General features: G+C 41.8%; 1 protein-coding gene across 1 annotated transcript in view; it reads right to left on the reverse strand.

Annotated features, from left to right (window-relative positions):
* The window catches only part of PRP4K (pre-mRNA processing factor kinase PRP4K), a 38108-nt gene that overhangs the window by 4298 nt on the left and 20921 nt on the right, over positions 1–12889 (reverse strand). Inside the window, exons 5-12 of the mRNA XM_007452090.1 lie at positions 12477–12558; positions 10952–11162; positions 7715–7788; positions 6184–6274; positions 5308–5455; positions 3504–3641; positions 2697–2850; positions 11–125 (exon numbers count right to left, since the gene is read on the reverse strand). Coding sequence (XP_007452152.1) covers positions 11–125; positions 2697–2850; positions 3504–3641; positions 5308–5455; positions 6184–6274; positions 7715–7788; positions 10952–11162; positions 12477–12558 — 1013 coding nt within the window. The remainder of the gene's footprint in view (positions 1–10; positions 126–2696; positions 2851–3503; positions 3642–5307; positions 5456–6183; positions 6275–7714; positions 7789–10951; positions 11163–12476; positions 12559–12889) is intronic.

A 12889-nucleotide genomic window follows, 5' to 3' on the forward strand; every position in this document is an offset into this window, starting at 1 on the left:
AGAAACTTACTGATTTCAGGAGCGCGATAAAATCTACTGACAAGGTAAGGCGTTATGTCATTATCCGCAACATGTGAAGCCGACCCGAAGTCGCAGAGCTTTAAAATAGTTTTTGATTCATTAACCTGCAAAACATTTTATAATTGAAGTTTAACTCACACCAGGAGAAATTAAGACACATGATCAGATTTTAAAAAATGGCTCTGAGAAGTTATTCCCAATACTGAGAACAAAGTCACTCACTTGAAAGTTCCTTTTCTAATTATTTTATAATTCAACTTCCTAATTGTGAAGAATTGAGCTCTCAAATATTTGATCATAAATTAGTAGAAGAACTTTCTTCAGTGAGGAAATAAGAGATAATACCAAGTAAATTTAACCAAAGCTATTTAAGAAAGGGTGGAATAGTAACAGAAGGCACTGAAGCAAAGCATCTTCTAAAATCCCCCAGGAAACCCGAACCAATCAAGTTACTGCCTAAAGGAACACGAAGACGGTCACTGGGAAGAAATCAGACTTAGATTAACCTACAACTGACTTAAGTTAACTTTCGTTTGCCAGAAAATTACGATGGCAATGAAAGCAGAAGAATGATTCAGATTCAATTTGGATGAAAAGAGAATAAAAACATTCTTCATCCGAAGCTGCTAGACCATCCCAAATTTAGCACTCCCTTCGAGTCTAAAATATATTAAATCCCTTAAATGTAAAGTAAGTATTAGTCAGGAAAATGTTAAATATATTTGGCAAGACGGATAAACAGGAACACTGTATTGGTCATTTGTCTCTTTTCTCCTTTGTCAACACTTCCACATACACAGCGACAGTGGCACCTGCTGGGAGAGGCTGGAGGTGCTCCCATGGCTGCTGCCACACTCATGAGTCGGAGCATGTTCAGGGTTAACAAGTGAAGGTAATCCACATTCCAGAGTCCCTTCCCCCCTTCAAAAGAGACACACACAAATTCCGAGTTGGGACTTGAACTTGGCCTACTGTTCCCACCCCAAAGAAACGTTAACACTTTAAATAAGCAGCCCTGGGCGGGTCTCTCCTGGGATATCATAAAGCCTGGTCAGCGCTACAGACTGGTCCACTACAGATGACATCCACGGAATTAAGATAATACAGGAAAAGGACTTTTGAAGTTTTTAAATATAAACTGCCATTCAGCCACTTAAGGATGCAGCTGCAGTAACCAGAGAAAAATCTGGGTCTGTCAGGGGAATGCTCGGGCTGGGTGAAATGCCCTCAGCAGCAGGGACCCACACCCGGGCACTTCCCTCCACTCGCCCGCGGGGAACGCAGCACTTCTGCCGGACTGACGGCTAAAAGCCGTGGATTTTCATTAACAAACGGCGCCACGTGGTTGCGGATGTCTATTTGTTCCTCTCTCAGGAAGAAGGGCAAACTGTCCGAAACCCATGTGAAAACCTATTACAAGTTTAGCACCAACTCAAAGAAAAATGAAGTTTTAAAAACGAGCTTCTAAGATGCTAACAAGTGTCTTATTACTTCACCTCCATGGTGGGTGCACAGGTGTTCAGCGCATAGTTATCTTTACCTTACGCGCAGTTTATACTTTGACACGGATGGTGTACCTCACAATTCAAACCAGAGAAAGAGAAACATTGAGGCAAAGATCAACTATGCAGTGGACTGTGCGGCCTACAGCTGACACTGTGGCCGCCAGTTCACTGGAATCACCACTCAGCCACTCTAACCTCAAGTTACATCGGAGATGCAGCACCTTCCTTTGAAACTCAGACCAAACGTACAAAATGGAACGACGCCTCATTAACGTGGTCATCTGGAAGGAGCTATTTTAAGATTTTAAAAAAGGAGAGAAAGGGAAATCTGAACTAAGAGCTAAGTTACTGACAAGGAGTCCAAAACAAACTTTAACGGGATCGTATCTTTCTTAAAAACATGTGGAACATGTTGTGGGCAGACGAGCTAGAATCCCCCAGCTGTGAACAGCCCCGACTCTGACAGCACGACAGAGAAAGGGCTGGGGAGGGAAGGTGCGCGCACACACCAATCACTCCACTGTGATGAGATGTGTCTCTAAGTTTCAGAAACATAAGCACTGGGAAATCCGCATCTAGCACACCAGAAGGCATGGGCTGGGAGAGGCCAAGACTGGGAGAGGCTCCCTTCCATACAAGGCCCGAGAACCACTGGGAACAACCGGGCTTTCCTGGGTGTGGCTGCCAGAAGCCACAGCTTCTACGGCATAAAGAATAACGAATTATTCCTGGATGCCCTCAACTCAGCCCCAGGCATCTACTTCAGAGAGGGTAACTCCCTTAAACGTCCCTTGCTCTGTCAGTCTACAAAACTTGAGAACAAAAGACTGTGAACACTCCTTATTTCAAAACAGCAACACTGCAGCGTTTTTCCAGGTACCCGAGGAAGGCCATCGTTACTACGTCAAAGCATTCTTGGGGTCTGTGTGCACTCATCGAACCCATCAATCAACAGGAAAAAACTGGGACAGCAGCCTACTTCCTCTCTCTTCATACTTTACTATAAAATTTCATGGCCCAATTTCTAGAAGGGTAAAAACTGGTAAAGTCACTTGTAATGGGTAATGCACTGAATTATTCTTCAAAGATGTCATTTCTAGAACACAGTGGTAATCACATTATAGGAGAAGTTATATAGATGTAACAAGGCAGCCTGACCGTTTGACTTACCAAGATGTTGTCTGGCTTGATATCTGCATGGAGGATATTGCATCTTTTAAGGAGTTTTAGTGCCAAGAACAACTGCTGACTATAGGATCGTACAGCCTTAATATGAAGGCCAACATCCTTACCATATTTTTTTAACACCTCTCGTAAATTCATACTTTTAGGAAAGAAAAGAACAAATAAAATTAGGGGTTAAAATGCAAAATGGAAATTAAGGAAGGCAAAACCATTTTCAAGCATAAAGTAAAATCAAGTTCAAAGCATGCATTACAATGAAAACACTCTGTTCAAGAACCCCCTCCCACGGCCCAAACGTTTGATAAATTATCCTACACTGAAATGAGAGCACATGAAACTGTGTGTACATAACACAATTTTCAAAATGAAGAGAAGGGAAGGTATGCAGTGCTAAAATTCCTACTGATTTGGAATGGGCTTCCACTTGAAAACATAAACACGAAGCCACAGTTCTGAAGGCGGACGTCATATTCCGACTCCACTATTCCCATTTCTTTTCACTGTGGCTTAATCCTTTCTTGAAGTATTTAATTTTCAGAGAACTCGCTGCTGAGCTGAAGGCCACACGAGGTGAGCGTGTGACACACGGTACAACACAGCCGACCACTGTTTACACATTAACAACCGTCGAGAAGCTAGCTCTTTACCAACAGTTAAAAAACAAGACCCAGAGCCACCGGGAAAAAGCACATCAAACACCCAGAGCATTTATCGCGGCGTTTATCCGAACTGAGGTTGGCAACGGTGAAGCAGCTGAGCTTCCAGGGTGATGTACAGGTTCTGACACTGTACCTCAGAGGCTCAAACACGAGGCAGAGATGCTGTTTGTGATAAAAGTGTCTGAAGAGTCGCAAACAATGAAATTTGTCATCAGGATCAGCATCGTTCAATTTTTTCAAGAATTCTAGTTCTTTTAAACCAGTTTTTTGCCTGAAATGAAAAAGAAAATTAGGTCAAAATTGGATACATCAAGAATTTAGGAAAACTATGCAAACAATAAATGCTGGAGAGGGTGTGGAGGAAAGGGAACCCTCTTGCACTGTTGGTGGGAATGTAAACTGATACAGCCTTTAAAAACAGAACCTACCACATGACCCAGCAATCCCACTACTGAGCATATACCCTGAGAAGAGAATAATTCAAAAGGACACATGCGCCCCAATGTTCACTGCAGCACTATTTACAACAGCCAGGTCATGGAAGCAACCTAAATGTCCAGTGACAGATGAATGGATACAGAAGATGTGGCACGTAAGTACAATAGAGCATTACTCAGCCATAAAAAGAAATGAAACGGAGTTATTTGTAGAGACGTGGATGAACCCAGAGACTGTCATACAGAGTGAAGCAAGTCAGAAAGAGAAAAACAAATATCATATGTTAACGCATATATGTGGAATCTAGAAAAATGGTACAGATGAACCGGTTTGCAAGGCAGAAACAGATATTGAGAACAAACGTACGGACACCCGGGGGAGAGCCAGGGTGGGTGGGTGGGGTGGGATGAATTGGGCAATTGGTATTGACATATACGCCCTACTATGTATAAAACAGATAACTAATAAGAACCTGCTGTATAGCACAGGGAACTCCACTTCGCTGTACAGCAGAAACTAACACAGCATTGTAAAACAACTATACCCCAATTAAAAAAAAAAGAATTTAGGAAAACTAAATAATATGTATTTACTTAGTGATGTGTTTAGTCTGTTTTTTTTTTTTAAGTACTAATAATAGAACTGTTGAGGAACACAAGTCTCTGTATCATTCACACAATACTTTACTCTTAGCCAAATAGTTTTCATGGAGTTAATTTCCAAAATAATCAATGAACAAAACAGAAACATCGAGGAATAAACCCACCTTGCTTGAACGGAAATCAATCTTGCACATTTTATCTCAAGATGTCTTGATGTAAATATTATCCCCTGAAATTCTAGTTATAATTTGTCAATAGGCTACAGTTTAAAATTAGTGTCTATAATACAGAAGTTGGAGACTTCCATCAAACAAACTTTCTAAGCCTAGGCAACCTAAGACTTCAGTATAAACCTAAACACTTCTTTCTTGCGTTTCCAAACCAGTGCCAAGTTGACTTTAATGCCAGCTCAGTGTGTGGCATATTAAAGCACACGGGTATGGCAATCACCTCCTTGCTCATAAAGAGAGGAGGCAACAGATGAAGATACAGATAATTCTCAGAACTATCTCATTTTATGCCTTTTGCAGGCCACCATATGCTCAGTGACAGCTAATCAATCTGACCTTTTGATTTCTCACCTTTCGTCTTGAGCTTAAGCTATTCACAGCAAAGGATGGTCGTAAGACAAGCGGTAGACGGAAGGAGTCTGAGCTGACATCAGTGCACAAAGCAAGTGCTGAAATGCACTGAAATGACTTAAATACAATCAGCCTGCAGCTTGAGTGCTGCACACAGAACAACACGTGACTATCAATTAAATACCCAGAGCTGCTTTGTCGTTCTATAAGCCCAATACCTGTCCTACACAGATTGCAGTCACTATTTAAAAACAGGCTTATTTGTGAACACCCGTGAAGGTGTCGGTGAAGGTTTTGTTCTGTGTCCTGAACTTACATGAGCTCGTTGTTCCGAATGATCTTCACGGCTACCTCCTGGTTGGCCCTCGCATTATCCCTGGCTCGGACCACGTTACTGAACACGCCTTGACCCGTGTAGCCATACACGTTATAACGCTTATCCAGGACTTCACCTATGTTCACACCTGAAAAGGTTAGCTAAAAGATTAGAATTCTGACCATAATAGATTACTGCATAAAACTGTGAGATACACATCAGAAAAGTCGAAAAGTAGGATACACAGTGCAGTCACTTAAAAACTGTGTCAAATCTCTGCTGCGTGCTTGGCTTCCTGGACACCATGGAGACTCAAGGCCTCGCCCCCATCGTGACCCTCTTGCGTAATGCGGTTAAAGCTGCCGGCTGCCAACCGCTGCAGGAAGACTTTCCGCTCTCCTAGCAACTGCTGACGGTCCTAACACCGAGGAGGGAAGAACTGTGCTCACTGCAGGGTTTCTAGCTGTAGTCTGCGTGACTGGCACCCCTTCCCTCTGGAGGATGATCTCATGGCTGAAAATAACTTTGAACAGATTTAAGCTACATATCAAGTCTTCACCTCACTTCAATTTGTGATGCTTCTGGGCTGTAACATGGGTTGATGAAGCTGCTAGACAGACGTGCCACACTTCTGAAGTGACGGCACTGTGATGTGACTTTCAGAGTCCTCCCAAGTGTGAAGGCATTAGGCCACGTACTTTTACAAGATGTTACAATGAACTCTAAAATTAATAAGAACTGTACTGAAAAAGAATAGATACATGTATAACTGAGTCACTCCGCCGTACACCTGAAACTATCACATTGTTAACAACTATGCTCCAATAGAAAACAAAAAGTTAAAAACAAAAACAAAAACAAAAACTATGAGCTTACGATAATAGCCTTCTGCATCAGTCCAGTTATCCCTGAGGTTGGGATTCTCTTTGAAATCTTTTCCAATGCCGGCAGCCCGCAGACGCGCACTCTGAAATTAAGGCAGCAACATGAGCTATTTAGCCCCCAGACAGGCAGACATTTAAAGCACTTCCTTTAAAAGAGACACAGGTAGGACCAGCTCAACTCTGATAACGTTTTATGTCAGAAACTTAAATAAACTCTTACTATGACTGATGTAAATGCAACACAGCAGAAACATGATTACCTAAGTCTCCTGAATCACAATAATGCCCAAGAAAAAAAGTAACAAGTTATCTTCACATTTCTTGTACTGCCCTAGTCACGTAACACCCCCTCCCTGTCTCCTCCCATCTATGGATGAAATGTCACTGGCTGTGTTAGAAGTTTCAGAATATCTGGTACTTCTGAAGAGTCTTCACTACACGTCACTCACATCACTCTCCATGACACGCAGAAAGCCCTTCAACATCATCCAGGTGGATGATGGGTGCCAATACTTTAACTGGCTCAAAATCATCTCACGCTTTCTTTACCCATCTTTTTTGCGTGCTCCTGTGGCAGCACACCACACACGGGACACGTTACTTAAGCCAATCACCGGTGTCCTCAGGGTCCTGGACGTCACTGCTTTATCCTAGTCCATTTTTAATCTCCCTGTTACACGTTTATCTCTCCCACCTCCCTTCACCAAAGCCTCTATTTCTCACGTTCTTTTAAATTTATAATGGAAATGGTCTGCTACTTTTTTTTTTTTTTTGGCGGTACGCGGGCCTCTCACTGCCGCGGCCTCTCCCGTCGAGGAGCACAGGATCCGGACGCGCAGGCTCAGCGGCCGTGGCTCACGGGCCCAGCCGCTCCGCGGCATGTGGGATCTTCCCGGACCGGGGCACGAACCCGCGTCCCCTGCATCGGCAGGCGGACTCTCAACCACTGCGCCACCAGGGAAGCCCTGGTCTGCTACTTTTGAGACCATTTTTCAAGAAAATCTTTTCAAGAAAAACCATTGATAAAGTGGCTAACGGTACAAAATTTCTTAACCCACTCCTTATAACATTTCCAACTCTTCCATGACTTCTATTAGGCTCCAAATCCTTAAGTTCCCAATCGCCTACAATGTAGAGGCCCAAAGTGGACTCTAGGCCTGAAAATTACTGACATCACCTGGTCTCCCCTAACTACAGCACACATACACAGAGGCTTGTAAATCCAAGAAGCAAGTTGTTTAAAAAGAAAATAACTACACATTTAAGTCATTTGGTATTTAACTTTTATGAAGCCCTCAGATTTTTCTGCTGTACTTGTTTTAAAATTTGATTTAATTTCAGACAGAGAAAAGTTGCCAAACTAGAATAAAGCGATTCTAGATACACTTCACCCAGACTGTCCAAATGTTAGCATTAATTTGCTTTATCCTTTTCTATATATATGTATATACCACTGAAATACATATTTGTTATATACCCTTTTCTGATTAACAGTTGTGTTTTTATGACTTAAAATCACTCACATCAAAATACGCAGCAAACATATCATCAGATTCTGTAAACATATCGGGTGCCAACAGCTTCTTCTGAGATGAACCTTAATGGAAATTAGCATTAATATTTGAAAAATGAAGAGATACAAATTGAAACACAAATAATATATCAATGGAAAATCACTAACAGCAATTCAAACGTTTTCCTCTCGCACATCCGTTTTTCACCAATATCCAACTTAAAATCACTTTGTAACACTAAGACACATAAAGCTATCCACTTTTTACTGAAATTGCACTTCAGAAAGCTGAAAGACCTAATATCGGTACTTCCACTAACGTTGAATTAACATGCTAATAACTAAGCAACGATTAGGTATTACAAGGGAAGCTCCTCTCTAAACTGCAGTTTCTCTCAGAAGGTTAGCACCCCGCACTATGAATACAGATCTACGTATTTCTCTCCTAAAACGCCTAATGACCTCATTAAAACACTGGGCAAAAAAATAAATGTAAGGAAAAAAAGAATGCAACAGCTTTAATCATACGAACACGTGCCCGATCTCATATGCCCATCTCAAACACAAATTAAAATCACAATGGAATACCAGCCTATGAGACTGGCTAAAAATCTAGAAGTATGACAACATTCTGTTAACAAGGCCCTGGATAAAAAGCCCTCAGACATGGCTTGTGGGATGACAAAACTGTATAACCTTTACAGAAGGGAATCTGGAAGTATATAGCAAAATGACATATTCATTCAGACCCAGAAATCCCACTTCTATGAAACCATTCCAAAGACACAGTAACGAGCAGAAAAAAACGACTTAACGCACAACGCTATTATCATTAATGCCCCAATCAACAGCCAAACATCTACCATTAGAAGACTAACTGAATAAACTATGGCACACTCATCACACTGGAGTAATATGCAGCTGTAAAAAGGAATGAAGGTCATTTCATACAGATGAGTATGTATAATATTTTGTGTGCATGTGTAGACAGAATATAAACACATGCATATATGAAAGATGTTTTAATGATTTTTTAAAAACTCAAAAATATTCCTAAAAATCAAAAGCAAATGAAAATAAGCCTAAACCAAATCAAACTGGTGGTGTAACTGTACAGAGGAGAACTATTTCAAAAAACTTCAAAAAAACACAGGTTTGTATACATCTTGAAATATATCCTAAGGACAAAACCATTACATTTTCAAACTGCATTCAGTACATTTAATACTGACAATTGCAGTGATAACTCTGCGTATGAATGTTTCAAAATAACCTAAGTACCTGTGTTTATTAGGAACCAAGTTTTTCTACCGTATAAGAGAGAAATACAAAGTCAAGAAAGTTAATAAAAACCCTGTAATCTCGAATTTGAATTGGCAAATCAGTATGAACTCCTCCTTTCCAAAAACGTATGTATTTCCTAGTTTGGTCCACTGAAAAGGCCCATCAGTAATGGGCATCACTAAGTGCCCTGTAGTCTCCAAGTGGCATTTCCTACTAAGTGGAACCAAGGATCCCTGGGATAATTACTGATTCTGCTCTGGGGCAAGATACACACAAGGTGAGCCTATGATGCCTTACTGCCTTGGAACAGGAGTCAGCAAACTACAGACTGGGCCAAATTTGGCCCCTTGCTTGTTCCTGTATGGCCCTGACACGTGAACACCACGTGAACTTCAGTCCATCAAGTGTTTTGGGAACGTGGCCATGCTCATCCATCTGTGCTGGCCCAGCCGCTCTGCACCACGAGAGCAGAGCTCAGTAGTTGGAACAGAGAAAAAGTCTAAAATAATTACAAAAGCCTAAAATATTGGGTATTTTACAGAAAGCCCCTGTCCCAGAAAGTAAAACAGCCATGTTAAATAAATACTGCAGGGTTTGCCTCAAAAAGACACCAGAAACCCATTTAAAAGGGGCTCCCTCCTCGTGTGAAGAGAGAACAATCTAAGCTTCAAAAAGAAAAATGGCAGCAGTGGATCCAAACACAAGAGCATAATGACACCAAATAATAAAAACCCAACAAAATAACCAAAATCTCACTGGTTACCTCTGGAGGTTGCTAGGGCACCAACTCTATGCTATGCTAAAAACTGGTCAATAAGCAAAAATAATCAAGCATTTAACCTGCCTTTCCTGTACAAACTATATTTTGGGGTAACCAAAGAATGGAAACCTCTTCTTTTACAGAATTAGAGCTAATAATTCAAAAGGAATGAGATTTTAAAAATCACCACTTTGGAAACCCTGCCGCCCCCAATGAAATAATGGATCTAAGTAGAAACCATCAATGGCTGCTAAAAGCGTGAGGCGAACAGCTGAACAGAAACTTCAGTGGAATATCTTACCTTAAACACACAACCTCAGTGCCAATAAAAACAGGGACAGCCACACCACACCTTACGTGCCACCAGATGTGATATAAAAGTACATACCGCCAGTTAATGAAGCATTCCTCCCAAATTACCTTAAACACACAACCTCAGTGCCAATAAAAACAGGGACAGCCACACCACACCTTACGTGCCACCAGATGTGATATAAAAGTACATACCGCCAGTTAATGAACCATCCCTGCCAAAAAAATTAAACCAACACCTATTCAAGTCTCTAACACTAACTACTAGTTTCAAGAAATACGGAGGAGAGAGGAAATAAATGACACAAGAATGTGGCCAGACAAAATCAGAATAGAAAAGTTCACAGGACACAGGCCCTGCCTAGCACCTTCACAAGTAAAGTGGGGCGTCGGGGGGCGGGGGCCAGACCACACCACAATGAGAAAACTATTAAAAAAGAGACTTCAGAGATGTATACTCCAAACATAATGTGTATCTTATTTGGATTTTGACTCAAACCAACCAACTTTAGACATCAGATATTTAAAAATTATCAACTTTATCAAGTGTAAGTAATGTTTTTTAAAAGGTCCTTATCTAGCAGATACAAACTGGAGTATTCCCAGATGAAATCAAATCATGGCTGGGATCTGCCTGAAAAGAGCCGAGCAGGTCAAAGTGAAGGAGGGGAGCACGCGCGTGGGGCTCAGGGCAACACTCAGGCCATGCTTGTTCACAGGGAGCAGTCACTGAGGTGCCCAGGGCCCTGCCGTCCTCTGCAGTTTGTTGCAGAAGCAGCATTCCTAGTCCCCCCTCTCACCCCCATCCCCAAATAACCTCCCTCCTTAGGAAGTAACAGGGCTGCAAATTCAGAGAAAAGCATGGTTGAAACAAAACTGTAACTGACTCACCATTATTCTGTTCGACTGTCATGAGATTATGCTTGGCCTTGACTGAGGCCTCAAACGTATCAACGTTCTCCCGTTCATACTCCTTGACGTCGGCAGCGACGCGTTCCAGGACGTCCTCTGGGGAGGGAGAGCGGGTACGGGTGCTGCTCTGGGGGCTGCTGGGCTCAGACGGCGCGGACATGTTGCTGTCCTCAGCAAGGTATTTGTATTTCTGCGGTAACGACACAGTGTGTTACTATCACAACATCTGGTGCTAAGAGGGCCTGAACTGAAAAGTTAAGTGTCAAGTAATGCTAAAAAAGTTTTAAAGGTATTGAAGTCTTAACTGAATTAGATCCACAATCCCTTATATATAATTCCAAATCCACAAAACTCTGAAAGCTTTGCTATGTCTGGTGCACATTCATTAGGTGGCAAAATCTGCGCTGCAGAGATGTGACGTTCTGAACAGTCTCACCTTCCCCAGTGTGAACATGATACGCCTCACTCACTGCAAAACTCTCCTAGTAGCTGATGATGGGGTGCTGTGCTAGACCCCATTGATGGGGCAAAGGAATATACATATATGCACCATATTACCTTTCTAACATTCACATATTTCTGAGTTCTGAAGCACATCTGGCCCCAAAGGTTGGAGATAAGGGATTGTGGACCTGGGTAAGAACAAAAAAAGATTCAACCAAGTCTTTAGGGATATCAGTTTAATAACAGTTTCATCAGTGCCCCACAAAGGTAAGTTTCCTCTGGAATTCTAGTTATGCCCTATGTACTCAGGTGATTCAAATTCTTTCCCTCAGTCTGAAATGCTGTGGTTGCTCTCTCTGTTTACACAAGCTGCTACGACTGTCCTTTCCTTGTCTGCTGTCCTCCTAACAGCACCCAAGCATGTTTCATACGTTCCAGAATTCTTCCTCTCAGCTCCATCACTCACCCGCATCACATGATGGTGAGAGAAGGCGCTTTACGGGGACCACCGTCCTCCAAGGCTGGAGTAGCCAGGCCTCATCTCAGGATGGCAGGGAGAACCAGCAGCCTTCCCAGGCAGCTCACCTTACCATTAGGCCTGAGTTTGACACCCTTTCCCACCCAATCCCTGCATCGCTCGGCTCTCAAGGAGTCTTACAATTACTGAGATGTCCCATTTAAACGTTCACATCTGCATCAGAAAATGTGCCATTTTATCAGGCATTAAGAAATCTTTCCCGCATATTAACAGGCTATTTATAAGTTTGAGCTAAAGGAAATTCCTCCAATTTATACTCACTTATGAGGGTTTTCTTGTTCATCAACTTAAAAAAAAAAAAAAGAAAGCAAACTCCAAATTTTGTCTTATAAAAGAGGTTTATATCAGAATCCCATGTATAACAAAAAAAGATAAACTGTTTCAATTTTACTAAGGAACCACCTTCCTTTCAGGACCTATTCAATTGCTACTACTGTCACTGCACTGCCAAAGTAAAAATCCTTAATTTTGTTAAAATAGTGGTGAAGGAGTGTTGATCAAAATGTTCCTGAAACCACGCACCTGAACAATGGCCTGCCTCTGTATTCTTCTCTGTTCTATCAAGGCTTCCTCATCTTCCTCCTCAACATCGAAGTCTTCAAGGCTTAGAAAAAATTACACACACATCCGTGTAATTAACTTCAAACAGAGACTCCAAAAGCATTACGTTTATACATTAAAAAAAATAAAAGCTGGGAAATGTAGGTCATCAGTACATTTGAGCAAAAATCTTAAGCCACCCCACCCTATCCTTGATTTTAAGCTGTCCTGGTTTGGAATCCTGGCAAGTAACTTAACCTTCGTCGTCTCATTTTTCTCCTCACCTGTTTCACAGCACAAAGACTGGGAACAAAAGAAAGATGCCTAAGTTTAAAAGTCACCACTAGCTGTGCCTTGCAGTAAAGTCATTTCATCTCGGCAGCCCTCGTCTCCAC

Source organism: Lipotes vexillifer, unplaced genomic scaffold (genome assembly GCF_000442215.2).
Source record: "Lipotes vexillifer unplaced genomic scaffold, Lipotes_vexillifer_v1.1 scaffold1162, whole genome shotgun sequence".
Taxonomy (NCBI): domain Eukaryota; kingdom Metazoa; phylum Chordata; class Mammalia; order Artiodactyla; family Lipotidae; genus Lipotes; species Lipotes vexillifer.